Source organism: Grampus griseus, assembly GCF_964374135.1.
Source record: "Grampus griseus genome assembly, chromosome: 19".
NCBI lineage: Eukaryota > Metazoa > Chordata > Mammalia > Artiodactyla > Delphinidae > Grampus > Grampus griseus.
This window is the reverse complement of record NC_139013.1, coordinates 3,150,063-3,177,945: the sequence shown is the minus strand read 5'-3', so window position 1 is coordinate 3,177,945 and position 27,883 is coordinate 3,150,063. Positions and strand designations below refer to the sequence as shown.

The following is a 27,883-nucleotide window of genomic DNA, read 5'->3' as shown; positions in this document are numbered from 1 at the left end:
TTGCGGCGCGCGCGTTTCCGGTCGGCGCCCTTTCCCAGGGACGCCGCCGCCCCTCGCGCCCCCGCGCCCCCCGCGCCCGCGTCCCCGGCGCCGCCGGCCCGGAGCTCCCCCAAGCCTCGGTCCCGCCGCCGCCGGCACTCGCGAGGGGAAGCCCGGGCCGCTCGGGACCTCGGCTTGCTCCTCCGGACCCGAGAAGCCACTGTACCGGGTACGGGGGCCGGGATGGAGGGAGGAGCCTGGCTCCGGGACGGCGTGAGGCCGGGCAGGGCTGGGGGAGGGGGCTGGTGATAACGGGGGTGGGGGTGGGGCTGGGGCACGGCGGAGAAGGAGCCGGGGCTCGGGGGACAGGCAGGAGGGAGTGCGGGAGCGAGGGGTTCCTGGGGGCGTAGTGGAAAGGGGGACACAGGGGCCCTGGGGTTACAGAAGGAAGCGGAGCAGAGAAGCGGGGTGGAGGCGCTGTGCTGGTACAGCAGGGATAGGAATGGGGACATAAAGATGCCAGATGGATGCATGCAGAAGAGAGGGAGAAGGGGGCTTGGGAGAGGGACTCGGGGGCCCTGGTGTGTGTCACGGGGAGTGAGAGGAGGCCCCGAGGGGTATAGAGAGGAACAGCAAAGATGTCAGTGGCTTATACCTAGGGGCTGGGGAGAGAGAGGGACCCTTGGGTGGAGATGTAGCAGGTGGCAAAGTTCATGGGCCGTGGGCTACGTAGAAGGCCGGCAGTTGAGGCGTCCTAGGTAGGCATACCTGAAATTTCGAGGACAGGTTAGGTAATGGGAGAGGATGTTGAAACCTTAAGGTGCTAAATGTAGGAACAGGATAGAGGAGCCCTGGGTGAAAAGTGGGGAATTGGGTTAGTGGGGCTCCGGGGATGTACCTAGAGAGGAAATTAAGAGAGGCTACAGCTGTATCCAGAGATGGGAGGCCTTCCAGGGAACCTAGTGGGGATGGAGATCTAGGAGGGTCTGGAGGCCAAAGAAAGGCTGCTGCGGTGGTCCTGGGGGGAGAGGATGCAACCTGAGCTGGGGCTGGGAAGAAGAGGAAGCGACCCATTAGAGAAATTCTGGAGGCAAGAGCCCTGGCGTGACATGAAAGAGGCTATGAAGATGTAAAGGGGGAAATAGAGTTGGAAATTGATTGGCTTTGGGGGTGGAGGAGGAGGGAAGTGGCTGGGTGAAGCCCTCTGGTCCAGCTGGGGGATGAGAGGAGGACCCGGGAGGAAAGGCAGGTCGGGGCCCTGAGATGGTGAGCTTAGTTGTAGAAGCCCCTGAAGCTGCTTGATGCAAGTAGAGCGATCTGGCCTAGAAGCAGTTTCTTTTTTTGTAGGGAAGGTAGGTCAGTGGTACAGAGAGGGTAACAAGCAGTGAGAATTGGTACACTCTCCCCAGGAAGTGGCGATTTTAACTTCTCTCCCCTCCGCCGCTCCCAGCTGCCGCTCCAGATGCTCCTGCTGCCGCCGCGGCCACCCCACCCTCGGTCCTCCTCTCCGGAGACCATGGACCCGCCGCCCCCCAAGGCTCCCCCTTTCCCCAAGACGGAAGGCCCTTCCTCCACTCCTTCCTCGGCGGCGGGGCCCCGACCCCCGCGGCTGGGCCGCCACCTGCTCATCGACGCCAACGGGGTCCCCTACACGTACACGGTGCAGTTGGAGGAGGAGCCCCGGGGCCCGCCACAGCGCGAGGCACCAACGGGAGAGCCAGGCCCTCGCAAGGGCTACAGCTGCCCTGAGTGCGCCCGGGTCTTTGCCAGCCCTCTGCGGCTGCAGAGCCACCGCGTGTCGCACTCGGACCTCAAGCCCTTCACGTGCGGCGCCTGCGGCAAGGCCTTCAAGCGTTCCAGCCACCTGTCGCGGCACCGTGCCACGCACCGTGCCCGCGCCGGCCCACCGCACACCTGCCCTCTCTGCCCACGCCGCTTCCAGGACGCAGCGGAGTTGGCGCAGCACGTGCGCCTCCACTAAGTTCCAGACCCGGCCTGTGCTGCCCGGCCCCTCTCTGGGCCACCACGTCTGACCCACACAGCGTCACTCCCACACACATTCCCTTACTCCGCTGAGGTTACTGCCTTACCCTGGGCCTCAGTTTCCCCAACTATCTAAAGGGAGAAACATTCCTTCCCTCCCTCCCTCTCTAGCTGTGTGATGTAGACCAAGTCGTTGCCCCTCCCAGTGCCTGGGAGCCAGTCGGAGCCCAGTTTCCGCCCAACTGTGCTGTGTGAGCCTTTGCAAGCGGCGTAATCTCTCTGAGCCCTGGTTGTCAGCCCCGAAGTGGTGAACTGTTGTCTGCGTGGAAGATTTGACAAAAGAGCACGGGCAGAGTCTGGCTTATTTGTGTCGCCCCATTTCCACCCACCGCCCTCACCCTTTACTCAATAAACATTCCGCACTCCATTTTAGGGTTTTTATTTGCGTATGGGAGCGGTGGGGCGTACGGGGTGAAGCAGGCAGCGGGGTTGGGGGATGGAAACCGGACCATAAGCACCTGGGAACCTTCATCTCGGCCTGTGTTTCTGGCCGGAGCCGTTTTCTGATGGCCCAGGCGCCCCCGCCCCCACCGCCCTCCCCTGGACCCTCTTCTCTTTACCCTGGTCTTCTCTCCCCTTACCCGGCGCCGCCAGCTCTTGGGGGATACCCTGAGGCCACCGACCCGCCGCCATCTGCAACCACGGGAGTAGCCCGGGGCCGTTCCGGAGTCGCCCGGACCCGAGAGGCTGCTGCACCGGGTACGGGGGCCGGGAGGCGGGAGGGAGCCGGAGCGGGCCGTAGGGAGGGGCGGGGCCGGGTGAGCGGGTACCTGTGCGCTGGGCGGGGAGGGGCTGTTCCGACGGCTCGGAGGGGGCGCTGCCGAGAACTTGCGTAGAGAGGCCTGAAGGCCCGGGCCGCTGGTGGAACCCTAGAGAGCGCTGGGACACTGCCAGCACTGGGGGGTGGATGGGCGCGGACTGGAGAGAACCTGCAGGTAGCGGGGCAAGGGGAGGTGGGCGGGTTAGGACATGGGGTTCCCAACGTGACAGCCCATTTGAGAAGGCCTGAGTGCATGTAGAGGGGGTAGGAAATGCTTCTTGGTGGAATATGTAGGATGGACTGACACCCAGACTGGATCAGTGGCGTGGACAAGGGAGAGGCCTGGAAGTCTATTAGGTGGGGCCTGCGGGCAACCTGTGACCTGAGCGGGGGCACAAAGCGGAAAGATAAAGAGAGCCTGTGCGTACAGTCGGTGGTGGAACAGAATCGGAGAGGTTTTTCAAGGAGGGGGTGCGTAGGAGCCTTACAGAGGGTCACAGAGTTCAGGGCCGAAGGACTGGAGAGGAGATGGGGGATGGGGGTTGCAGAATTCCTGAGTAGGTTACATAGAGAGGGGAGAACAGAGCCCGTGGGGCTGAGCTTCCCTCCTCTACTGTAACCTTCTCATCCTCTCTCCCCTCCACCAGGCCTCAGTCACCCCTCCGGATGCTGGTGCTGCCGTCCCCCTGCCCCCAGCCCCTGGCGCTTCCCTCCGCTGAGGCCATGGAGGCGCCTCCCCCTCGGACAGGCGGGTCCCCAGAACCCGGACCTTCCTCTTCCACAGGATGTCCCCAGACTTCGTCCCCTTCGAGGCCCAACCACTACCTGCTCATAGACACCCAGGGCGTCCCGTACACCGTGCTGGTGGACGAGGAGTCTCAGAGAGAGTCCGGACCCGATGGGGCTTCGGCTCAGAAAAAGTGCTACAGCTGCCCAGTGTGCTCCCGGGTCTTCGAGTACATGTCTTACCTTCAGCGACACAGCATCACCCACTCGGAGGTCAAGCCCTTTGAGTGTGATACCTGCGGGAAGGCATTCAAGCGGGCCAGCCACCTGGCGCGGCACCATTCCATTCACCGGGCAGGTGGCGGGCGGCCCCACGGCTGCCCGCTCTGCCCTCGCCGCTTCCGAGAGGCGGGCGAGCTGGCCCAGCACAGCCGGGTCCACTCCGGGGAGCGCCCCTACCAGTGCCCGCACTGTCCACGCCGATTTATGGAGCAGAACACGCTGCAGAAGCACGCTCGGTGGAAGCATCCCTGAGCCAGGCTGCGGGGTACCTCAGGTACCATGGGATTCTGTGGGGAGCGTGGACTCCCGTCGCCCTCAGACAGCCGGGAGCGCCAGAGGCTGGGCTGCGGGGGCCCTGGACACAAACACAGGACCCCCCCGTGGGGAGGCTGAGCCCTGCCTTGAGGAGTAATCTTCGGGTCCTCAGTGTTTTGGAGATAAGGATGGGAAAAAGACCTCACGTTTACAGAGTGGAGTCCTCTAACCTCAGAGACATCAGCGAGTCCACGGCTGAGCCCTGACTGGAGGGGTAGGGAGCAGAGTGCTGTGTGTTGAAATTCTCGGGCCTGGAAACCCATGGTTGGGGGCCATCAGGAATCTGCAGCATCTTGCTGAGGCCCCCCTGCGATGCTGGGGGAAGGGGCCCCAGACCTGCTTCCCACTCCCCAGCCAGGGTCTGAGACTGGACACTCACTAAACACAGGTTCCACTTTGAGCGTGTGAGGTTTTGGGGGACCGTGTCTCTGCCGACTGTCTAGCACAGAGACTGAGCAAGTGCCTGGCCCACTTGGGCCTTGGCTTGCCTGGGAAGGTTGGCCTGCACTGGGGTTCGCCCTAGCTTGGCTCCTGACCGCCTGTGTCATATAGGCCGAATGTTTTTAAATATTTCTTTTTTTTTTTTAAACCACGATCCATTGTAAGAAACATTTTATATGGCAACGCCGTATAGATACACAATATATGCAAAACAAAGGTTTAACAGTAGTTACCTCTGCCATGTGCAGATCTCTGTTTTTTTCCATCTACTTTTTTTTTTTTTAAGACTGCCAATTCCAGATTTCATTCTACCATATTATCTGCGCATGAACCTGTAGTTTGAAAAACACCGATCTAGGGCAGGTGCCTCCCCCTGGACGTTTTGACTGAGGCTGCAATTTATCCGTAGTGTGAAGTGGGTAGGAGGGGAGAGTGACACTTTCTAGGTGGCACAGACATTTAGGTTCTCCCGCTGCAGGGTTAAAGCACGACTCTCATAAGGGCTGGCAGAAATTCCAGAGCATGGAAGCTACCTGAGAATGGGAGGAGAGGCAGGTGGAGCTGGGCCAGAAGCTGAATAAACATCTGCCTTCTCAATGAATTTTCCTTGTGTGTCGGATTTGTGCCAGGCACTGTGCTGGGCCTCATTTCTTCTTCCGACCTCTTTTTGGGTGGAGGAAAAAATTGTCTCTACTTCCCAGAGAGGGAAAGAGCTTCCCACCATCTAACTTCAGATAACAGTAACAGTGCCCTGTCTTGAGCTCTCACTGCGGTCAGGCGCTGAGTTGAGCGTTCTGCGTGTCATATCATCCTATATACCCACAACAAACCTAAAAGGGATTATAATCTCCCCACTTTACAGGTAGACTGAGGCAGTGAAGGAGCGGCCAGGACTGGAATCTAGGTCTGAATGTTCCAAAGCCAGCTCTTAACAACACGGGGGTGATGATGCAGGGGTGGGGAGTGGTTTCTAGGCCTTTATTTTCGGGGAGGAGTAACTCTCCCTACCCCATGATCCTGGGAACCCTGGGGTCTGGCTGTGCTGAAGCCCAGTGGGAGATGAAGGAGCGAAGGAGCAGAGCGGGTTGCAGGGGTCCGCACCGGCCAGTTCCCAGGGTATCTCTTAAGGGGATCCTCCCTGTGCTTCAACTTTCCCGGCTGTTTCCTATATTTCCCCGCCTCTCCCGGGCCGGACTCGGCGCGCCGTCGCCCCCCACTCCCCCACCCCTGGGGACCCCCGGAGCTGCCAGCTCTCCAGGATTTGGGAAATTCGTGACGTTCCCTGCCCAGGCTTCGCCAAGGGCGGGGGGTGCGCTGCAAGGGGCCATCGCGCAAGTGCGGCCCCGGCCTCCGCCGCAAACGGCCGGCCTCATCTGGGGCCGGGGACTCCTGGAGGAGGCACGCCTACTGGCGCATCGGGCGGTCCTGGCGTCCCTGCCTTTCCCATCGCCCGGCTCCGAGACTCGCCGCCTCTGCCGCCCTGCCCGCGGGTGTGCGGTCGCTTCCCTCCGCTCCCCGTTATTCTTTGCAGACGCTCCCCGGCGCCGGGCATGGGCGCCGCCGCCGCCGCTGCCGTCGGTCCTCGGGCCGGATTCCGCGCGCGGGTGGGTGAGCGTGGGGCCCCGGCCAGTCCGACCCCGGGCACCTGCGGGCCGTGGGGGCGGTGGTGGCCGCGTCGGCACCTGCGGCCAGGTGCATCCCCCGCTGAGACCACTTGCCACCGTCGCTCCCCCTCCCACCCGCGGGACAAAGGGCGGGGGCGGGGGCGCATCCCCACTCACGACCTTCCCCCGCACTGCGCACGCGCCCAGCTCCCCAACGGGCGATCGCCTTGATCGCCCACGCGAGTGCGTGGGGTGACCGGGGGTGGGGAGGCGCGGCTCGTGGCTTGGGCCCCCACCCTGCGCCTGGAAGTTGGGGGCACACTCTCCCTCCCCCGCACCTCTCACTTCTTTGGCCCCGAGGCGACCTGTGATGAGGTTCTGTCCTATTTCGGCCAGGATGTGCCTGCTCTGTCGACCCCACCGGTCCTTCTTCTTCCAGCACCCTCGTTCTCTAGAGTCTAGGAGTTTGTAACCCCAGGGGTCCTCCCTCAGTCCTGAGGGGTCTGGGTCCCCTCCTCCATCAGACCCAGGAGTCCCGGCCCTCAGCACGCCCTCCCGCAGTCGTGAGCCCCAGCTCCCCCGGGATGTCCCCGAGGAGTCCGTCTGTGTTCCTTCATCTGTGGCTGCTGTTTCTGTCCAGTGCCCCTGAGGCTCTCAGCTGCTGGGGTCCGCAGGAGGCCGCACCATGAATGAGCGAAACATTAGCCGGAGGAGGACAGGTGAGGAACTGGACCTTGCTCCACCCTTGGTCCCACAGCTGCTGCCCGTTGTCCCTGCCCTTTCCTCTCCAGGGCTGCGTGGTTGGGGGCTGGTCCGAGGCTCCTTGGAACTTCCCTGGGGTGACCCCGGCCTCTTTTTTCCAGTGAAGAAGGACAATGAGGCCTTCGAGATTTCCATCCCCTTCGACGAGACGCCCCACCTAGACCCACAGATCTTTTACAGTCTGAGCCCCTCTCAGGGAAACTTCGAGGGTGAGTTGGTTGAAAGGGGACTTGAGTCAGGCAGGGGTGCAGGGCCCTGAGGCCTGGGGTCGACCAGGGTCCTCTGCTGTCCCTAGAGCCTCCGGGGGCTGCGTCCCCGACTGTGGCCCTGATGAACGGTGTTAGGGCCCAGCTGCACATGGCCCTGGAGAGGAACTCATGGCTGCAGAAGCGCATTGAGGACCTGGAGGAGGAGAGGGACTTCTTGCGGTGTCAGCTGGACAAGTTCATCTCCTCTGCCCGCATGGATGCAGGTGAGGCCGCCAGTCCCCTCCCCATCTCACTCCTGGGCCCCGGCACCCAGCTCGGCCCTCCTCAGGGACACAGGACCCTTCTCACCCACACTCATCCTCTGGCGGCTCAGGGGGACCTGTCATTTTGCCCGCTCCTTGCACCTGTGGCCATGTCTGGGGCTTCAAGCCCAGCTTCCTTCCTGCTTGAGTCCTTCTGCTGCTGGACAGGACACTGTGCCCTGCTGGTCCATGTATTCTGAACACTGCCCCATCCCCTTCCCTTATAGGGCTTGTCTCTGCCAAATCTTTAGCTGTGTTTTGGTGGATCCAGACTGTCCTCTCCCCTTCCTGCCGTTCAGCCCCTGGCTGGCTCCCTCAAAAGCTTCCGCTTCCCTCTCTGTGAAGTCAGCTGAAAGTCTGGGCAAAGGGCCTGTGTTTTTTCAACACCTACTTTACTGAGGACCCCTCTGCTCTTGAGCCACCTCTAGCCTGGGTTGCTGGGGCCTCCCACCATCCACCCACACTGACGGGAACCTACCAAGGATGGTCAGGCCCAGGGGCTTCTGGAGTTCCTCGGTGGGAACCCCAACACTGGACCTCCAAACCCACCCTTCGGAGGGCCCTGCAGGGAAGAACCCCCGCTGCTTCCTCTGTCTGGGTGAGGGTGGGCGCCCGCCTGCCCTTCCCAGCGCACTAGACCCAGAGACTAAGGTTTCCCTCCGGGTCTGCACTCCCACCCCTACCCAGGCTTTGCCTGCCTCCCCGCTTATAGAGGCCTCACTGGGTCCCCAGAACACCCCTCCTCCACCGTGGGAACCCCACAAAGTCAAAGACTGTCTCGAGGTCCCCGGGACTCTCTTGGTCCACTGGGCCCCTCCCCCAGACCTCTTGCCACCGAGTTGAGGAGCATCCTCAGCCCATGCCCCACCCCACAGAGACTTGGGATCTCTGTCCCCAAATCCCAGCTGCTTGTGGAACTTCAGCATCTACAGTGCACTTCCTGCCTGTTCCCTCCTTGGGGACCCCTTCCTGGGGACCTGTGTGACAGTGCTGTCGGTCCCCACCTGGCCGACTCCTCCTCCCTCCCTCCTGTTCGTGAAGTTCACGCATGCGCGTGTCTCCTCTCACCTCTCCAGAGGACCACTGCCGGCTGAAGCCTGGGCCCCGGAGGGCTGAGGGGGACGGCAGAGGCGGGGCTGGGGGCGAAGCCTCAGACCCCGAGTCGGCTGCCTCCTCACTCAGCGGAGCATCTGCACAAGGCAGTAACGGGGAGAGGAAGAGGCAGAAGCAGAAAGGGGGCACTGGCCGGAGGCGCTTCGGGAAGCCCAAGGCCCGAGAGAGGCAGCGGGGTAAGCGAAGCACAGGGGGTGGGGGGCTCTGGGGCTCTGGGCTGGGGACTTGCTGTGTGACCTCCAAGGAGCTCCCCCTTGTCCCCCCAAGCCTTGGTCTCCCCATCAGCAAAGAAACCAGACCTGGTTGTCTGTCCCGGCCTCCACGTGTGGTCCTGGTTTACAATCCTTAAATCTGTGTCCACCCTCACCGCCGCCTGGGGCTTGACCTTCCTGAGCCTTGGGCTCCTGTCAGTAACAGGGGAGGGGGCGATGGCCCAGGTGGGCTGAACTCCACCCTTGAACCCACTCCCTCCTTCATTTTTCCTCCTCATCCCCCTCCCTGGGCTTGCCTTCTCTGATTTTCCTCTGGTCCGACTTCTGTCTACATTTCTTCCGCCTCTTGTAACTCTCACTGCTTTTCCTCGTTCTCTGTTTTGTTCTCCTGATCTTCTGGCCTCCCCTTCCCACTTCCTTTCTCTGCCCCCCCCCCCAATGCCTCTCTCTCGCTCTCTCCCCTCGGCCCTGCAGTGAAGGACGCCGACGGTGTGCTCTGCCGCTACAAGAAGATCCTGGGCACCTTCCAGAAGCTGAAGAGCATGTCTCGAGCCTTCGAGCACCACCGAGTGGACCGCAACACGGTGGCGCTGACCACGCCCATCGCGGAGTTGCTCATCGTGGCCCCCGAGAAGCTGGCGGAGGTGGGCGAGTTCGACCCCTCCAAGGAGCGTCTGCTCGAGTACTCGCGCCGCTGCTTCCTGGCCCTGGACGATGAGACCCTCAAGAAGGTGCAGGCCCTCAAGAAGAGCAAGCTGCTGCTTCCCATCACTTACCGCTTCAAGCGGTGATTCCGCCCCACCTGGCCCGGGACACGCCCCCGGCCCCTCTTTCCCTCCCCCTCCGCCCTCCCGGCATTGGTCAAGCGTGTGTAGGAGTGGTGGGCCCTCACGAGGGCATGGGGGCGGATGGGTGGCCTGTTTCTGCGCGTGCCTCTCTCCCTCCCCTCCTGCGGACCGCCACCCCCTTCCCGGGTCCCTTGTATATAGATCTGCCCCTTTGCCTCTCTCATTCTTAGCATCCTCCCCGTCCTCCGCATTCCCTGGGGTGGGGGCGGTCCAAGAACTACTGTCCAGGGGCCGGTTTCTGCCCTTTCTTAAACACTGGCACCCCCTCCCACCTGAGCGGCACCGTCCTGCCGTCACCCGGCCCTTGCTCCTGGGAAAACTGCGGGACTGCGAGGCGAGGGCACTGTACATACCCCGTTGCCGCCCCCAGCCCCAAGGAGAGGCTGGCCCACCTGCCCGCCCTGCAAGGAGCTCCCAAACCGCGTTCCGGGACCGCCTCGAGTCCACGTGAAACAGATAATTATTAAGTGAATTTAAATTAAAAAGAGATGATAAAATTTGGAATAAACTGGGCCCCGGCCTTTTCCTGGGAGGGGGTGGCCGTTGCCGCGAAGACGGTGACAGAGGCTCTGAGAGGTTCCGGGGCACGGACGGTCAGGCGGGAAACGGGGAGGTTGGGGAGACAGGGTGTAATTAGCTCCCCGGAGACAGGGGTGGGAGGGGAGAAGGAGCTGTGCCCTGGGGAACTCGGAGGGGCAGAGCTCCGGAAAAAAGGCGTGAGCACTACCCGCTGGGCTACTTGGACTAGAGGCACGGAGGCAGGAGGCGCGTCTGAATGAAACCTCTGGCGGAGGCGGCCAACGAGGGGAACGGGAACTCTCTGAGCGTAGGCTTCCGCCAGGAGGCGGTAAAGCGAAATTATCTGCCTCCCGGAAGTGTCCGCTACGTCGCCTGCTGCGCCTGCGCGGCGGGTGGGTGGGTGGGGCGGGCGCGCTTGTGCGGTTGCCATGGCAACCAGGAGAGGGCGGCCTAGCTTAACGGTCGGGAATGCAGTACTTTCCCTGGAGGAAGGGAAAGACTCACGCACGCGCTCTGGGGGCTCGGGAAGCGGGCACCCTTCCGGAACAGTTGAGAAACCTCGCCTCAGACCGGCTTCTACGCAGGCGCAGAAGCCCACCTCGCGCCCCGCCTCTTCCCCCTTGCGCAGGCGCACAAAGCCGCTCTGGCAACCTCCGCAGCGGCCGCGCGCACCCTTCACCCCGCTGGCTGATTTTGTCTCGCGCAACCTTCTTAGGCCCTCCGCAAGATCAGCCCTTCTTTTCCTCCCCTTTCCCCACCCGGAGAGTCAGGTTCCGAGAGCCGGGACCCTGCCCCTTCTCCGTTTCCCTTCCCCTGACCCACCTCTCCTCTGTCCTCCCTCCCTTTTCGGTTCCCGGAGCCGGAAGGAGCCGAAGTGCCGACGGAAAAAGTCGAAGCTATCTCCCGTGAGTGAAGCCTTCCCGAAGCGGTGGCGGAAGGAGCCGAAGTTCTCCGAGAGGGGAGGAGGGTGCTCCTGGCATCTCCGGAAAGAGCCGAAGTTTGGAAACGAGCTTAATCTCTGGCTGGGTCTGAGGGCGAGCTCCGGAAGCCTTCGGAAAGTGACGAAGTCCGGGACGGTTAGGCTTGTCGGAAGTAGCCGATTGCTTGGACAGGGCCGGCGGAGAAGAGCGGGGAGAATCTGCGCAAGCAGTCAAAGACTGGGACAATTTCAATTTTCGGAAGAAGCCGAATTCTTAGAGGGGGCTGGGTGCAGAGGAACGCGAGGATCTACGGAAACATCTGAACGTTGAAGAGCTAATATCCGAAAAGTTACGAAAACCTGGGAAGGCGGCGAAACCCTCGCTTCGGGTGTTTTCGGAAGCAGCCGTAGCTGCTGCTCCCGAGGCTTTCCTCTACGGTCCGGAAATAGCCGACGCGTTTCGGAGCCAGGCCCGGGGGGGAGGGGCACCTCGCGGGCGCGCAGGCGGGGAGAGGGGCGGAGCTGGGGTGGGGCGGGCAGCCCGGGCTTGATTAGGTAGGAGGCGGTGGAGCGCCGGCGGCGGCCGGAAGTAGCCGAAGCAAGCGGCGGAAGTAGCCGAAGCGGCCGGAGCGGGCGCGCGGCAAGGCGAGGCGAGAGCTCCACAGGGCCCTACGCGGCCGCCTCAGCATGTCGGACTTCGACGAGTTCGAGCGGCAGCTCAACGAGAATAAGCAAGGTGAGGGCGCCGGGGGTGCGGGACGGCGGGCGGGGCGACTCTTGGCTTCCCTCCGTGTCCCCCGCCATTTTCCTCCTTGCTTCCCCCTCCTCTCAGGGCCGCGCGGCGCCCCCCCCCACCAAGTCCCGCGGCGCGCGCCTCGCTCACGTGACCTCCCGGCGTGCCGCCGCGCAGGAGGGGAGGGGAGGGAGCGGCGAGCGCAGGCCCGGACGCATGCGCTCCTTTTTCCGTGCCCCACGTGGTCTCCGGCACGCACGGCGGGCTCGCCGGGTGTCCCCTCGCGGACTTAGGTTTTTTTAATCTGGAAAGGAGATTATATAGATTCGGTCTCGCACCTCCTCCTTTTCTACGGCTGCCTTGGCACTTCCGCTTCCGGCGGGGCCCGCGGCCCGGGTCTCCACGCCCCCTTTGTTCCAAAATGGCCGTTGTGGGACCCCCTTCACGTGGGCACGGGCCGGGCCGCGCGGGGGGGGGGGGGCGCTTGTAGCACCGCCGCCCTTTGCGCCTGGTCCTGCGGACCGGCCGCCAGTGTCACGCCGGGCCGCTGCCGTGGGGCGCCAGGGTCGGCGCTTGTGGAAGAGGCCTCATTGTGCGTGCTCTGTGTTCCTCTCACACGCCTGTACCCCTTTCTCGGGGTTTTGGCTCTCCCGGCGATCACAGTGCGGAATGTTTGCGTTCCATCGCTCCCTAGCTAGAGAGGCAAACCCCACGTCCTGTAGGGTCGCAGCTCGGGACACCTAGACTCAGCTTCGTAAATCTCAGCGTGGAGGGGAGGAGACTGAGGCTGAGCGAGTAGGGGGACCTGGTTCAGTCGGGAGGGTGGGAGGCACGTCCCCCTCGGGTGACGCCGAGTCCAAGCACGGGGCCGTGCTAACGCTGATTACTTTGGGGGCCCCAAAAATGTCAGCACTGAGAGAAGCGTTAGATAGTTAACAGGTTGCTTTTGTCTCCTTATTCCGATTTGAGAGTGAGGAAGCTAGGCCGAGGGAAGGTGGTAGGCTTGAGGCTTAAGCTACCTGTGTTCGGAGGGCCCCATGGGGCGCTGGGATTTACCCTTTCGGCCCACCCTAGAGTGGGGTAGGGGGTGGCTGGATTAGGAGACAAGAAGTCACGTTTCGGGGTGCCCACGGGGTGTTTGTACGTACATGATGTACCGTTTAACAGTACAGGCTTTGGAGGTGAGCAGACCTGGGTTTTAGTATCTACTTCATTGTTCAGTAGTTGTATGCTTATTTTTTTTGTATGTGTAGCGTGACTTTTTTTGTTTGTTTTTGTCGTTGAGATGTTGGAATAAACAGGGATGATAGAAATAATAGTTGCAGGTAAACTTTGAGCATGTGTCAGGCACTTTGCTAAGCTCTTCTGCACAGTTTTTCTAAGTGGATCTTGCAACAGCCTTATGAGGCTGAAGTGATTTCCTGTCCTTTGCAGAGGAGGAAACAGGCTCAGAAAGTAAAAACTTTCCCACGTTTCAGCTGATCAGAGGTAGAGCTGAGATTAAATGGGGCAACATATGTAAAGTGTGTGGCATGGGGGTTGGCATACGTTAAGTGCCCGATTAGTGATATTTTTTATTGTGAAATAATTCCTAGTGTAATTTCTTATTTAGGGAGGAAGTACAGAGGCAGGTTTTCAGCTCACTCAGAGATGGTGTTAGAGATGGGGAAAGGCAGGGAAAGTTGCTTTCCAAACGTCCTTCTGCCGGGTCCCACACCTGATGGTAAGCATGAGTCTCATTTAAAGAAGAGAAAAATGAGGTTTAAAGGTTTGGTTGCTGTTGCATGGTTTTATGCAGAAAAGCTGAAACCGATCCCGAGTCTGCCTGGGCTGCAAAGCCATGTTCCACTAGGCTGGAAAGCCAAGTGGAACTGATGGAGCCTTCCTTGGGGCACTTGCAGGTGTGCTGCCTGCTTTCTCCCTGGGTGTTCCTACTCGTACTGGGGGGCCAGGCCCTCAGCCGGGGCATGTCCCTTGGGTTGGTGGAGTTGTTCCCACAACAAGGTGGCCACAGCATTTTGAGCAACTGTAGCTCCCTTTTCTGTTCTGGTCTGTGCTGTATCAGTGGGTGTGTGTGTGGGGGGGTGTTACTCTTGCCTCAGGGGGAAGCTTTGCCCATGTGTTGCTCTGCCCATGGGTCTTTGTGCCTGTGGGTCTTTGTCTCTGCGGTCCCGCTTCCTCCAAGTGTCAGTCTGTGTCTCCAGGGAATTAATTTCCTTTTCTGTGTCCCAGGCACCCAGCAGGTGCCACTGCTTCCTCTGTGTTCGTCGCTTTCCCTGCTTGTCTGTTTTAGAGCCTAAGCCACAGGAAAGGGTCTCCTGCTCACAACCTGCCCGTCTCACAAGCATGGAGCCAGAGGCCCAAAGCCTCTGGCCAGGGCTCCTCCCTGGGCCCAGTGCCATGACTCTGTGCTTACCTCTGGCTTCACACTGCTTGCCCGTTCCCTCCTGTCCCCTCCAGGTGCCAGTTTTCAATTTATTTTTTATGTTTAGTCTTTTTATTTTCAAGGAGGCAATCCCACTGTCGTTAGTGGTTCCAGTGTTTTAGGAGTATTGTCCGCTGCTTAGCTGCCTTAGCTGACATTTCAAGGTTCACATTCAGGCTTCACCATTTTCATGCTTTTTGGCTCTGGGTAAGTCACGTGATCTCTCTGCACCTTAGGTTTCTCATTTCTTACGTGAGCAAGGCCCCCTCCCCAGTGTTTTCCCGAAGTAACAGTAAGGATCGAGTGCAAGTAAAATAAGCGCAGAATATGGTTTTAGGCGGCATCCCGATGATTGCTACGACGTTTTTTCCTTTTTAAGGTGCAGGTTTATCCTGTTGTAGTGAGGTCCATGACATTCTCTTATTATCTCTACACACACACACCCCCCCGCCCCCTGCCGCCCCGTCCCCAGACACGTGGTAAAGTTAACACGTGTTTGAGGGGTAGTCGAGGATAGTTGAGGAATCAGTGGCGTCTTTGAACCGAGAAAATAGAGTACAAACAGCGTGGTGCAGGAGCTGCACCTCCTTCAGAGGGGGAGAGGTCTGCTGGGAGCCAAGGTTTCTGTGCTTTGCTGGCAAGGCTGTGCTCTGTTCCTAGGCGCCGCCCCCAAGGCGAGTGGGGGGAGGTTGAAGGCGCCAAGGGGAGCTCTGGAGAAAGCCCCCGCCCCAGCTCCTGCTGTCCTTGGCTCTGAGGGAGTGTGGGAATGGGGGGTAGTGGGCCGGCACCTCCCCCCCACCCCCCAGATTCTGAAAGACACGCCTTTCTGGAGGAGGGGATCCTGCATTGTTCAGCTGGTGGGGTGGGGATGGGCTGGGTGTCCCTGCTTCTCAGCGAAGCGGGTCCTGCCTGGTGCCTGACCCCGGGGCCTGATGGTGGGGCAGTGGGGGCCAGCTGGTTGAGGAGGTCTCCTGAGGGGCTGCTGGGTCCCTTCAGGAAAACATCATTGGGTCTCTTGATTCCCCAGCCTCTAGCCCTGCCCCTCTCAGGGACGACCCTGGGGTCAGGCCCCTCAGCCCTCGAGGGGGACCAGGAGCCAGCCTCCTCTGTCTTCTCTGGCTCCCCAGCTCCTCCTGAGCATCCTCAGGTACCTTACACCCCGGGGGCACTTCCAGGCCCTGTCCCCTCAGGTAACCAGCTCCCTCCCCGGTCCCGAGGGTCTTTGGACTCGCGTGTGGACCCAGGAAGCCTGCTCTCCCTTCCTCCATCAAGCCCCTTCCCCTTGGGGGTGGCCTCCCTGGGGCTGGGGCGAAGCCAGCAGTGCGCGGGTGGGCTGGGCCGCGGCATCCCTCAGCTCATCCTCTCCCCCGCCTTGCCCAGAGCGTGACAAGGAGAACCGGCACCGGAAGCGCAGCCACAGCCGCTCTCGAAGCCGGGACCGCAAGCGCCGCAGCCGCAGCCGGGACCGGCGCAACCGGGACCAGCGCAGCGCCTCCCGGGACAGGCGGCGCCGAAGGTACCAGGGCGGGGAGCGGGCGGCTGCGTCCCGGGGCTCTGGGGCTCCTCTCCGCGTGGACCTGGGGGAGGCGCTGCTGCTCATCTGTCTGAATCAGTTTCTTCCCTGTTCCTGGGGTTTCCTTCAGTTTCTGGTGGGTCGCTGGTGCGGCAGTTTCTTTATCTCCAAGGCGAGTCTGGTGACAGGGAGCTGCTCTGTCTGTCCCTTGATGAGGGGCTCCCTCCCCTTCCCGGCCCTCTTGTGCCCACTGTGCGGGTCTCCGGGGTGCCGCCCTGGGAGGGGGACGGCGGTTTCCGCTCTAACGCCTCTTCCCTCCCCAGGCTCCCCTCTGTCCTCTCTGCCCCTTGGGTGAGGAAGGGCGGGATAGGTGGAAGTCCTGCCTCCTCCCACCTCAGTCTCTTCAGCTAGAAAGTGGTCTGTCTGGCCCTTCCTCCCTTCCTCTTGCTTGGGGGTGGGGGGCATGGGGGAAATGGCAGGGCCGAGGGGGTTTGCCCGCTGCTTGTTCACCTCGGCCCTGCCCCAGCCCTGGACTCAGCGGCCTTGGGGGGTGTGGTGTGTGGGGAAGACGAGGGTCCCCAGTCACCCCTCCCCACACCTTTCCCTCCCACCCCCCAGCAAACCTTTGACCAGAGGCGCTAAAGAGGAGCACGGTGGATTGATGTGAGCTTCTCCTCCTGCCCCTTCCGCCCTGACGTCCGTTCCCTTCGCCTCCCTCCCCGCTGTGCACCCTGCCCTGTCCTTGTCCAGCCCCGGCCCGAGCACTGGGGAGAGCCCACCTGCCTTGCAATAGCACCCTCCCCGGGCCTGGGCATGGCCCTGACCCGGATCCTCTCCCTCCTGGAGAGAGCCGAGCTGGGCGGGGGAGCCGAGGGGAACCTGGGGGGACTTGCAGGCCCACCTTTGGTCAGACTGAGGTCGCCCTGCCCCGCTCTCCCCTCCCCCCTCCCCCAGTCGTTCCCCCCGCCACGAGAAGAAGAAGAAGGTCCGTAAATATTGGGACGTGCCACCGCCCGGCTTTGAGCACATCACCCCCATGCAGTACAAGGCCATGCAAGGTAGGCTCCGGCCGCCGCCCCACATCTGCTGGTCCTCTGGCCCCCTTACCCTCTCGTGAGCTGGAGTGGTTGTATACTGGGGTGGTCAGGAAGCAGAGCCTCGGTTTTGGGGGGGTGGCGGATGGGGTTTTCACCCTGGGTTTTCTGGCCTCTGCCTTTTGAAGCCCCTTGACAACAGCCCTTACTGTTGCAGTTGACAGCAGGGATGAAGCTGTCAACAGACCTGGTTTCGCAGAGGCGGTGGTTGCCCATGTCTGGGAGGGCGCGGCTGCTGAGCCGCTCCACGGGCGCCCTGATGTCCTCTAATCCCCGTCTCTTCCTTTTGAAGCTGCCGGTCAGATTCCAGCCACCGCCCTTCTCCCCACCATGACCCCCGACGGTCTGGCTGTGACCCCGACACCGGTGCCCGTGGTCGGTAGCCAGATGACCAGACAGGCCCGGCGCCTCTATGTGGGCAACATCCCCTTCGGCATCACTGAGGTACTGCCTTCTCCCTGCCCTCCCCCTGCCCCTACCTCTCCCTGTCCCCCCCACCTGTTCCTCCCCTTCCCTCCATTCCGTCCCCCAACCTGCACGGGTGAGACTCTGCTCCTGCAAGACCCCCCGGCCCCCTCCCAGACGGACCGATGGAGTTGAGCCAGCCAGGGGCCGGGCTGGGGGTGGCCCTCTCCCTCCCTCCTTTCCCTCTCCCGTCTCCCTTTCCCAACCTCCTCCAGCAACCCAGAGAGCAGGCACACACGTAACGTACCTACGAATCCACGAATCCGAATCCGTGTGGAGAGAGACAGAGAGGGAGACTCGGACACGCACACATGCACATGCACACGCACACGCACGCTCCCCCTCAGTGTTTCTGACACGCCTCTTGTTTTCTGCCGCCTGTGTCCCCCATCCTCTCCCCACATCCCTCCCATGGTCGCTGTTCTTTTATTTTTGATAGCCCCGACCTCCCCTCACCTTCCCTACCGCTCCTCTCCCCTTCCCCTCTCCCCCACCCCTTCCCGTGACACCCCCTGAGAATCCCGAGATCAAAGAGTTGTTTCCATTTCTCTTTAAAGTGAAATATTGTGGGGCTGAGATCCCTCGTAGCAACAAAAAATTTGCTACCGTCGTCGAAGGCAAGTAAGGTCCATTCTGACTTTCTCAACCTGCACTTTGCTACATTTGATAAACCAGCCCCCGGACTCCAGGGCCAGATTCCTCCACATCACTCTTTTCTCCTCCCCTCCCGCCCGCCCTTCCTCCCCAACCCTCTGCCCTGCGCTCCCCGCCTCCCGCCCTCTTTCCTCCATCCCTTTGCTCCTCTCTCTCTCTCTCTTTCTCTCTCTCTCTCTCTCTCTCACTCAATCGGGTTTCCTCTGTGTTCTGCCTGCTGCTGCTTTTCTACTTCTACTTTCTCTCTTGCTGTCGCCATTGGATGTTTCTTTTTCTCACACATTCCGTTTCCTTGTTCTCTGTTTTATGTTTTTTTTGCCTCTCCCTGTTGTTTGTCGCATCTTTCTTGAGCAATCTTTCTCTTTCCCCCTGGTTGGGGCCCTGTGGCTCTCTCCACACCTCCTGTCCCGCCTCCTGGTCCCTGGCTGTTTTCCTGCTGCTGCCTCCCCCCCACTTTCTCTGATCTTTCTCCTGCTTTTGTTCCTACTGTTGATCTCTGTGCCCCCACCCATATTCCACTGTTCCCTTCCCTCCCCCCCGCCCCCCATCCCTCTCCCCTTACCCCCAAACCCCTCTGTGTCTCCCTCTCTCACCCTTCCCCTCCTCTCTCCACCTCCCTTCCCCCGCCCCCCCCTGTCTCCTCTTCCCTCTGCAGGAGGCCATGATGGATTTCTTCAACGCCCAGATGCGCCTGGGGGGGCTGACGCAGGCCCCCGGCAATCCCGTCTTGGCAGTGCAGATTAACCAGGACAAGAACTTTGCCTTCTTAGAGGTGAGCCGGGCATGTGGTGGGGTCAGGCCCAGCCCGTTTGCAGCAGCCCTTGTTCCCACTGGGCTCTTCTGCAGTCCTTTCTCTACCAGGTTGCTGTCCCAGAGCCCTCGGGGGTTGGGGGGCTGGCTGGCCACTCACCCTGTCCCTTACCACCTCCTTTTCTTTCCTTCAGTTCCGCTCAGTGGACGAGACCACGCAGGCCATGGCCTTTGATGGCATCATCTTCCAGGGCCAGTCGCTGAAGATCCGCAGGCCTCACGACTACCAGCCCCTGCCTGGCATGTCAGAGAATCCCTCTGTCTATGTGCCTGGTGAGTGGGGAGCTTGCCCACCTTTCCCTCTGTAGGCCAGCTGGAGCTAACAGGGAAGCAGCACGAGTGCTTCAGAGGGGATGCGTCGTCTCATCCGGCCTTCGAATTTTTGGGAGTTGGGCGTCTCCCTGTTTGCAGAGGTGGCGCCCGGCACCCAGAGAGGGTGAGCTGTGGTCTGCTTGAGGACTCATAGCTTGTAAGTGGCGGAGCCAGGGCCAGACTGAACGTGTTGTGGGCAGTGAGAGGCAGCAACTCTCGTACTGTGGGGTCAGTACGAGCGTGGGTGAGCCTGTGTGGATGGGCAGGTGGTCAGTAGAGCTCCTGGTGCGGGGTCTGATGTGGATTTTCCGTCGACCCCTGTGCTCCGGGCCAGCCTACGCAGCCGTGTTTAGTACCACCTCAGGTCGGTAGGTAACATAGCAGACCTGGGGTCGGCAGAACTTTCTCCTGTAAAGGGCCAGAGAGTGACTGTTTTTTGCTCTGCAGGCCGCGTGGTCTCTGTTGAAACTACCCTGCAGTTGTAGCAGGAAAGCAGCCACGCGTGCTTCCTAAGCGAGTGGGTGTGGTTGTGTCCCGTATGCCTTAACATCCATGGATCCTGATGTTTGGGTGCCATGTAAACGTTCACATGTGGTAAAACAACCTTTCAGAAAGCCTGCAGGCTGTACAGAAACAGGAACCTGCAGGCTGTTTGCTGACCCCTGTGGTTGACTGCCGAGTGGAAGTGAGGATTTGGGCCTGTGAGGGGCCCTGTTGGGGGCCGGAAACACTGTGGGGTTGGAGGGGCCAGTGCTGCGGTAGCCGAGCTGGGGGTCCAGCTCTCAGGCAAAGGCAGGGTGAGCACCGGGTGCTCTGGGTGTGGGGGCCGTGAGCCCCACCCTTGGGGGCTGAGAACGTGGCGTTCTGCTGGCTGAGGCTTCACGCTGAAGGACACCTCTTGGAAACTGAGTTGGCTCTTCACTTTGTGAAATGGGGGATGTGGAGTCCAGAGAGGGTTGCACCTTGGGACTCAGGGCTGGGTCCCTGGCTCATCCCCAGTGTTTTCCACCGTACCAGTTTGGGTAAATTCAGCATATCTCTCTAACTTATAAAAAAAAACTTGAGAAGTTACTGACTTTCTGACGCTCTACGTGCACGTATGTCTGTGGGGCCACCTCCCAGATCAAGCCACGGAACATTCCTTTGTGTCTCTTTCCAGTGAATTCCCTGCGTTTTAACTCATTCCTATTTACACAGGAGCCCACTGCTTCTCCTGCTTCCTGGGCCAGCACAGTCCCAAGTGTGCCCCGTGGATCAGGTGTTCGTCATCGTGACTGTCCTGTAGTACAGGGTCGGCAGGTGACAACTAGGGGCCAGATCTTTAAGATCTATCGGCACGTAGCCACTCGCACTGGCGCGTGGTTTGAGTTGCTTTCGTGCTGCAGTGGCCCTTGACTCCTGTGGTAGGTGCTGGGGCACCCTCTCACGAAGGAGGGGAGTGAGGCAGGAAGCGAGCAGTGACGTGCTCAGAGGCATGATTGCTGGGACCCCGGGTGGCGCAGCCTGACCGCAGAGTCTGCCTGGCCGTCTCCCGTGCTGCCCCACTTGTCACCTCTCTCCTGTGGAACCGGAGGCATCGCAGGGGCAGGGACAGTGTTCGGTCGCAGGCTCTGTTACTACGGCTGACCTCCTCTCTGGGATTTATCTCCCCAGGGAGGCCGGGGGTCCAGCCACCAGTGACTGGGCGAGTCTGTTCCTTCCTTGGGTGCCGAGGATGGCAGGAAAAGTGATGGTGGCTGCAGGTTAAACGTTGTCTGCAATAAAGGTCATATTTCGATCTAATGTTCGATAAACGGGAGAAGCATTTGATAAAAGCATTTGATAAAATTCGGCAGGCACGCTTGGTTGGAAAAGAAACAATGTAGGAACCTGGAAGGTAACTTCCTTGTCTTGGTAAAAGGGGACTGACCTGAAACTGAAAGTGTATATCATCTGCAGGGGTGAGACCTTAACTGCGCTCCCTGATCTCAGGCCTGACTGTGCAGTGGCCCTAAAGACGAGATGGAAACTGGGAGCAGGAAGGCGTAGCAACTTTGAATTTGTGAATTTAGCTTCACCCTGAGTGCCCGTCCTGCATCAGGCTCACTCCTCAGTTCAGGGGCGAATCTGACTCTGCCTCCAGAGGCCCCTACCTGTGGGGCTTCCTCCACTCCCCCAGGAGGATCCTACGAAGCAGTGCCGGGGGTGCCAGGGGCACAGCAGTGCACGAGGCGGTCACGGTCCTCCTGCCGAGGGGCAGGTGACGCTGCAGGTATGAGAAAGGATTGCTTGGCACCTGGGGGTCCAGGGCAGCCTTATGGGGGGTGGTGAGGTTTTAGAGGTGAAGGTGAGAGGTAGCCCCTCTGGAAGAGAACAGGTGTGTGAAGCAGGGCGGCGCCCAGAGCGTGCCGTCCGGAGATGAGCTGCTCGGGGCTTTGACTTTGGGCATCAACACCGGCCTGGGTTCCCCATTTATCTTGTGCTTTCCTGGTCGTGCGACCCTGAAGAGCAGGCCCTTCTCCCCTGGCAGAACCGAGTGAGCACGGAGGGGCTGTGGTTGCTGAGGCGCCGACCTGCTGCTCCCTCGTGCTGGCGCGGCCTGGGCTTCATGGGGTGGCGAGCCTGGCCGCCAGCCCGCGTCCAGTGCTCGTGTGGCTCCGTCGTGCTCATCCACGCGCTCGGGGTGGGGGGTGCGAGCTTCTCCCCGTTCCACAGATGAGGTCACTGAGGCCCAGAGGAGCCTCACTCAGTCTCGTACCCCAGATTGGAGCCCAGGGAGCCCAACTCTGGTGCCCTCGGTGCCGTGTGCTTCCCTGAGGTGTGTGGTGGGGCAGGTTCCAGCCCCAGTGCTGCCACTCTGCAGTCTTGTATCCGCAGCCCGTGTCCTGTGACGGCACCCTTGCAGAGCCTTTCGCTCCCTGAGAGCTACCTGTGAAGTTGGGGGTCCTGGAGTGTGTGACCTCACGTGGTACCTGCTCCCTGGGCCTCAGTCTCCTCCTGTCGTGCTGTAGGTAGGGGTGGGAGAACGTGAAACGAATAGCTGGAAGGAGTTCGGCCAGGGGTGCCCGGTGTGGAGTGCTCGGTCCGTGGCCCTGGTTCCCAGATGCTTCTGCTCATCTCTCCTTGCCCAGGCCACGTCTCAGAGGATTGCATGCCCCACCCCGATGGGGCTGGGCTCTGGTGGTTGGAGCGGCAGGGCCGGAGGGGCTGGACCGGTGGGTGGTGGTGGGAGAGGGAGCCCTTCTGTGGGCGCAGTGGCAGTGTCTGAGGCTCTTTCCCATCTCCCATGTCGCCTGCTCCTCTCCAAGGTCAGGAGGAGGTGGAGCGGGGCCACCTGGTGCCGGATTGCAGAGGAAGGCAAGGTGGTGCGTCTGGCAGTAGTGGGCTTAGTGGGCCTTGAACTCAAAGTCAACAGCAGGTCCGGCCGGGTGGGTGGTGGTCCACGTTTCTATCCTCTTTGTGTCCAGCCGGCGTCCTGGAGCTCTGTGTAGTTTAGGCCCTCTGGGGAGGCTCCAGGAATTGAAGGACAACGTTTTGGAAGTGTGCGAGACGTTGGGCTGAGTCCTGGCAGGCGCCCGAGTCAAAAGCTCAGCGGAGAGGGCAGGATTGGGGTGGACGCACGGTGGTCGTTAAACCTGCTTGGCTGATGTGGGCCCCGCCTTGCCAGGGTGCTGAGTGAGCCGGGCACGTCCCAGCCCTCACGGACACCGAGCAGCAGACTCCTCCGAGGTCACCTGTGACTGAGGCCAGAGAGCGGCTCGGGACACCTGTAGCTGTGCATAGCACAGGCCCACGGGGAAAGGTCGTGGAGGCTTCCTGGGGAGACCTGGTCTCAGCAGAGGCAGGTTGGGGGAGGGCTCTGAGTGGAGGCTTGAGGATGAAGGAGAGGTTGTGTATCCCCACGATGCCTCTCCAGCAGGCCGAGAGCCGAGGGAACCTGCCCAGGTGACGCAGCAGCAGGTGGCAGGTTGGGGTGTGAGCTCGTGTCTCTGACCCCAGGGCCCCGATGTGCCGCTGTGCTGGGGTCGCTCTGCGTCCCGAACGAAGAGTGCTGCTGGGGTGCGCCTCCGAGGCGGGGCTGGGGAGGGCGCATGGGTGGGAGGGACGTGGCCTGACCAGGGCTGCCGGGCCTCTCCCTGCAGACATCTGCCAGGGTCTGTGAAACGACCTGGTGCTGGCACTCACAGTCCGTCTGCTTCTTTCTGCCCTTAGGAGTCGTGTCCACCGTGGTCCCGGACTCTGCCCACAAGCTGTTCATTGGGGGCTTACCCAACTACCTGAATGACGACCAGGTAGACCCTTCGTCTCTTCCCGCCCCTCCCCCGTCACAGCCTTCGTCCATACTCTCATGGCGTCTTGGCCTGCCGCAGGTAAAAGAGCTGCTGACATCGTTTGGGCCTCTCAAGGCCTTCAACCTGGTCAAGGACAGTGCCACAGGGCTCTCCAAGGGCTACGCCTTCTGTGAGTACGTGGACATCAACGTCACAGACCAGGTGAGCCCTGGGACCCTGCGCTGGCGAGTCTGTCCTTGCCCTCACCCTGCTCTGTATCCTCGCTGAGGTCTCCCTTATTCAGGATGGGTGGGAGGAGGCCACCCCGAAGCAGGGCTGGGCATAGGGGCCCTTTTCCCTCGGTTCTAGCTCTTGCCAAGCTCTCACCCCTTTGCCTTGCCCTCTTCCCTATCAGTGTCCGGCTCTGGGGTAGTGGGGCTTGCGGGGGAGGTGTCAGGCTACTGGCCTCTGACCTGTACCTCTCTCCTGCGTGCCCCCATCCCGCGTTCTCCAAACGCAGGCCATTGCGGGGCTGAACGGGATGCAGCTGGGGGATAAGAAGCTGCTTGTCCAGAGGGCAAGCGTGGGAGCCAAGAATGCCACGCTGGTGAGCCCCCCGGCACGTCATCTTCCATTGGCTAGGGGACATCTGGGGGTGGGGGGGTGGGAAGGGGCTGGGGGGCGCGCTGGGTGGGCCGTCCTAAGCTCTGCCCCTGGCTTTCCTGGCCAGTGTTGGGAGTGGGTGCCTGCGTCTTCAAGGGCAGAGCAGGGTCTTTCCCTGGGATGGCGTCTTGGGGGAGGGCTCGGGGGAAGTGGGCATGGAGGGGGCGAGGGCGGAGCTGCCCCGTGACGCCCCTGCCCCTGCTGCCCCACAGAGTACCATCAACCAGACCCCCGTGACCTTGCAAGTGCCTGGCCTGATGAGCTCCCAGGTGCAGATGGGTGGTCACCCGACTGAGGTCCTGTGCCTCATGAACATGGTCCTGCCTGAGGAGCTGCTGGACGATGAGGAGTACGAGGAGATCGTGGAGGACGTGCGTGACGAATGCAGCAAGTACGGGCTCGTCAAGTCCATCGAGATCCCCCGCCCCGTGGACGGCGTGGAGGTGCCCGGCTGTGGAAAGGTGCGTGGGAGCGTGCTCTCGTGAGCGTCCCCTGTCCCCACACGTGTGCGGGCACACACGCACACCCACACCCTACTCTGACCCAGAGAGAGCGGGGCCTCTGGGGGCCCAGGCCTGCGGCGAGAGGCAGCGCGCGTGCTGTGCCGCTGTGGCTGAGGACTTGCCTCTTGCCTCTGTATAGAAGCAGCTTTGGTTCAGAACCTGGGTTTCATGTGATCTTGGGTAAGTGGTTTGGCCTTGTCTATGGAAGGGGGAGAAAAGTGCTAAAAATAGTCCCCAAAGCAGCAAACCCACCTGTGTCTTCCGTCCTGAGCTCTCACAGCAGCTCCGAGCCCTTCTCCACAGTTAAGTTTCTGATTTCTGGGGTCTGATTCTGAGCTCACCGAGTCACGTTGTCCCTGGCACTGTGCCAGGTGCCAGCATCTCACGCCCCCCCTCGGGATGCCTGCAGCGTGTGTGGCTGCTCGCCTTGTGGGTCAGTGGGATGCCCACGTTGAGAGACAGCGCATGTGCTGCTTCCGGTGGTGGCTGGGAGGGGAGCAGCGTCGCACTGGGCCCTGTGTTCAGGTAGGCAAGTCAGGAGCTGGTGAAGCCCGAGCGACACCCAGTTCTCGCGGCAGGCAGGTGGGGTCCTGGCAAGAGGCAGCGAGGTGGCTGGTGTAGCCGGAGGGGGTGAAGCGTGGGTGCTAGGAAGCATGCTGGCTGTTCTGAGTGAGGATGGGGGGAGCCTTCGAAAGCTCTTAAACGTGGGAAACACCTGGCACATCGAGGTGGTGCCTTACAGTGGGGGGGGTGGCCATGGAGTGCAAAGCAGAGCTGGGAATTTGGAGGGGTGGGGGGTGACAGCCGTGTGATGTTTGGAGCTTTGGGTACTAACGGCTTGTGGTCATCTGGGTGAAAGACGGTGACCTGATTCAGAGCAGGCAGGAGGATGAAGAGAAGTCAGTGGCCTGTGAATGCCGGGACCATGGCGGCTGATCTGGGTGTGCCGGGGAGGGGGAGGAGCCAGTGAGATGCTCATCTCAGCCTTCTGGGTTTGGTGACCTGGCAGAGATGGCAGGTGAGAAGCAGGGGACCTGAGCAGGTCTGCGGGGGAGGGACGATGGTCAGTGTTGGGGGGCTGGCTTTGAGGTCCTGAGACCCCAACAGAGATGTTGCAGGGAACAGTGGGCTGGACAGAGCTGCTTCCAAGTTTGAGGTCTGGTAGGCACCCTGATCCCTGTTCAGGTGTCAGGCTGGACAGACTTGCCGAGGAGCAGTGGAAAAGCATCGCAGGTGGGGGCAGAGGGGGGTGGGGCGGGGGCAGGAGGGGAGGGTGGGCCGCACTGGGTTTGGCCTGCGCTCCTACCTGCCCCTAACTGCTGCACTGGAGACACTCCGTCCATGACAGGTCAGTCTCCTTAGTGCAGTCGTGGCTCGAGAGAGGAGAGCCTGGAGGCTGCCTGGGGGCTGAGGACGTGTTTGGGGGGGACTAATTGAAAGACCCGGTCTGGTCTCAGGGATCAGTCTATGTGATTTGTTTTCAAACTTTATCATCATTCTTTTCAAACGTAGGAGTTGAGAGAAACCGTCGTGGCGATAGAGTTAAGGTTATAGTATAATGTTTTTAAAGTTGTATTCTAGTATGTGTAGCAGTGTCTTAGTGGCCCGTCGCCCAGCTTCAGGTTACCAATATCTTATCATTCATGATTTCTATATATTCAGCTTCCCATCTCCCTTCCCCCCCCCCGAAACAAGATATATCTCATATATCACTTAAGTACAGTTCTCTATCTGAACTCCTGATGTCTTGGGCCTGGTCACTCTTGCTTTGGGGCCTGTGCTGTGTGCTGTAGGATGTTTAGCCCCATCCCAGCCTCCACCCACTAGATGCCAGTAGTGTTACTCTTGCCTTTGTGACAATGAAAATCATCTCTAGACATTGCCAAATGTCCCCTGGGGACAAATTCACCTTGGTTGAGAACTACTGCTATAAACAGATGACTTTAAAAAATTATTTTAACAAAACCATACAGTACCATTAGTACGTTAACAAAATTACCATTAGTACCTGTCTACCCAAGCCATGTTCCGATTTCCCTTACTGTCTCAAAAATGTCTTTTTATAGCTGCTTTGATCAAAATAAGGAACCCTGCAGTTTGGTTTCAAACTTCCTTAAAATTTATCAGTTTTGTCACTTGTTTTGTTTTGTTTTGTTTTGCAAGCCGTTTTGCTTGTTGAGGCATTAGGGGGCATGTTTTTATAGAACTCCCCATGTTCTGAATTAGGCTGGTTATATCCACCCCTCCCTCCACTTCTGTAACTGGTGGTTCAAGAAAGATGAGAAGCTTGAGCAGATCAAGGTTCAGGTGTTTTTTTGTTTTTTTTTGAATCAACCTGCGTTTGAGTACTAATTTGTCAGCTTTCCTTACTTCATCCCTTGTCTGGGGGAGACACCCATGGCCCTTGGGGTGGCTGGGGGAGCACCCAGCATGGTGCCTGGTACAGGGGAGACACAGCATAAGTGACCAGTCTCCTTGAGCTCACCCCTGTCCCCTGCCCTTTGGGGCTCTTGACTTAAGCTTCCTCTGCTCTCATTCTCCATGCCTCTGCATGTCTCTGTCTTCTGTCATTCTTTGATCCTGGGGTGCTGGAGGATGTTTGGTAAACCTCCCTCCCTCCCTCTCCCTCCCGCGGAGTTCTGGGTTTGGGTAGATAGATGCTGGCTGGTTGCTGTGAGTGAACCGGCGCATCCTTGGAGGCCGGGAGGCCTTGGTCTTCACAACCTGCGTCTTGTTCCCACAGATCTTCGTGGAGTTCACCTCTGTGTTTGACTGCCAGAAAGCCATGCAGGGCCTGACGGGTCGCAAGTTCGCCAACAGAGTGGTTGTCACAAAATACTGTGACCCCGACTCTTACCACCGCCGGGACTTCTGGTAGAGGCGGCGGGGGAGGGCAGGGGCAGGGCTGGCTGGGGCTTCTCCCCCTCCAGCTCCCCCTCTTTTCCCCCTCTGAAGACGATGGGCAGAGGAGTGACAGCCGAATGACAGCCGGCAGCAACTGGAATGGCACCGATTAAGGGTGGGGGGGGGTTGGGGGCGGGGAGGGGACGGGGGAAGTGCGCACACAGACCCACACAGACACATGCACCCACAGACACAGAGGGAAGGGGTGGGGAGGGGGTGCACAGCAGGGCGGGGTCGGACCCCCACGGCCCTTCCCCAGAAGTCTCTCTTCCCTTATGCCCCTTTTCGCTCCCCTTCCCCACCGTAGAAACATAGCGTGTTTATATTTTATGGCCAAATGATTTTGAATTTTGTTGTCCGGCCCCGATACCCTGCTCTCCCCTTTCAGGACCACAGCTCCTGTCCCTTTTGGCCTCTGGTCCTCTCCACCGTGTCCTCCCTGGTTTCTTACATAGTTGATTCTCTCCTCTTTAGTCTCCCCAGACCTGCCCCCCACCCTGTGGCCCCTGTCCCTCTCCTACTC

The 27,883-nt window shown here is 60.5% G+C and overlaps 4 protein-coding genes across 8 annotated transcripts in view; all 4 read left to right on the top strand.

The window, feature by feature from the left end:
- Nucleotides 1–9,539, top strand: part of CCDC106 (coiled-coil domain containing 106) — a gene marked incomplete at its 3' end in the record, with an annotated part of 30,511 nt that extends 20,972 nt beyond the window's left edge. The window contains exons 2-6 of the mRNA XM_082676882.1: nt 6,791–6,869; nt 7,014–7,121; nt 7,208–7,384; nt 8,500–8,712; nt 9,223–9,539. Of these exons, the coding sequence (XP_082533008.1) occupies nt 6,836–6,869; nt 7,014–7,121; nt 7,208–7,384; nt 8,500–8,712; nt 9,223–9,539 (849 nt within the window). The 5' untranslated portion in view covers nt 6,791–6,835. The remainder of the gene's footprint in view (nt 1–6,790; nt 6,870–7,013; nt 7,122–7,207; nt 7,385–8,499; nt 8,713–9,222) is intronic.
- On the top strand, nt 12–2,383 carry ZNF580 (zinc finger protein 580). Its single transcript, XM_082676547.1, has 2 exons — nt 12–208; nt 1,430–2,383. The coding sequence occupies exon 2, from the start codon at nt 1,442–1,444 to the stop codon at nt 1,958–1,960; it is 519 nt and encodes a 172-aa protein (XP_082532673.1). The 5' UTR covers nt 12–208; nt 1,430–1,441; the 3' UTR covers nt 1,961–2,383.
- Nucleotides 3,434–4,042, top strand: ZNF581 (zinc finger protein 581; the record flags this gene model as incomplete). The annotated part of the gene is made up of 1 exon (XM_082676306.1): nt 3,434–4,042. The coding sequence occupies exon 1, from the start codon at nt 3,449–3,451 to the stop codon at nt 4,040–4,042; it is 594 nt and encodes a 197-aa protein (XP_082532432.1). The 5' UTR covers nt 3,434–3,448.
- A 1,215-nt stretch (nt 9,540–10,754) lies between the features above and the next one.
- On the top strand, nt 10,755–27,475 carry U2AF2 (U2 small nuclear RNA auxiliary factor 2). 5 transcript variants are annotated; one of them, XM_082676881.1, is made up of 13 exons: nt 10,755–11,770; nt 15,220–15,339; nt 15,573–15,708; nt 16,324–16,368; nt 16,660–16,763; nt 17,092–17,243; nt 18,574–18,690; nt 18,863–19,001; nt 23,232–23,311; nt 23,390–23,512; nt 23,811–23,909; nt 24,166–24,414; nt 27,200–27,475. In XM_082676881.1, the coding sequence occupies exons 5-13, from the start codon at nt 16,742–16,744 to the stop codon at nt 27,332–27,334; spliced, it is 1,116 nt and encodes a 371-aa protein (XP_082533007.1). In that variant the 5' UTR covers nt 10,755–11,770; nt 15,220–15,339; nt 15,573–15,708; nt 16,324–16,368; nt 16,660–16,741; the 3' UTR covers nt 27,335–27,475. The 5 variants fall into 5 exon arrangements, with proteins under 5 accessions (XP_082533007.1, XP_082533004.1, XP_082533003.1 ...); XM_082676878.1 differs by lacking the exon at nt 15,220–15,339 and having other exon boundaries at nt 23,811–23,897; XM_082676877.1 differs by lacking the exon at nt 15,220–15,339.
- Nucleotides 27,476–27,883: the final 408 nt, after the last annotated feature.

What these genes read in the sequence shown, in the direction of transcription:
- ZNF580 (XM_082676547.1), top strand. Translation starts at nt 1,442, where the DNA reads ATGCTCCTGCTGCCGCCGCGGCCACCCCACCCTCGGTCCTCCTCTCCG.
- U2AF2 (XM_082676877.1), top strand. Translation starts at nt 11,722, where the DNA reads ATGTCGGACTTCGACGAGTTCGAGCGGCAGCTCAACGAGAATAAGCAA. An exon ending in CGGGACAGGCGGCGCCGAAG is followed by an intron (nt 15,709 to 16,323) that starts GTACCAGGGCGG and finishes CCCACCCCCCAG; the next exon opens with CAAACCTTTGACCAGAGGCG. An exon ending in AGAACTTTGCCTTCTTAGAG is followed by an intron (nt 18,691 to 18,862) that starts GTGAGCCGGGCA and finishes TCTTTCCTTCAG; the next exon opens with TTCCGCTCAGTGGACGAGAC.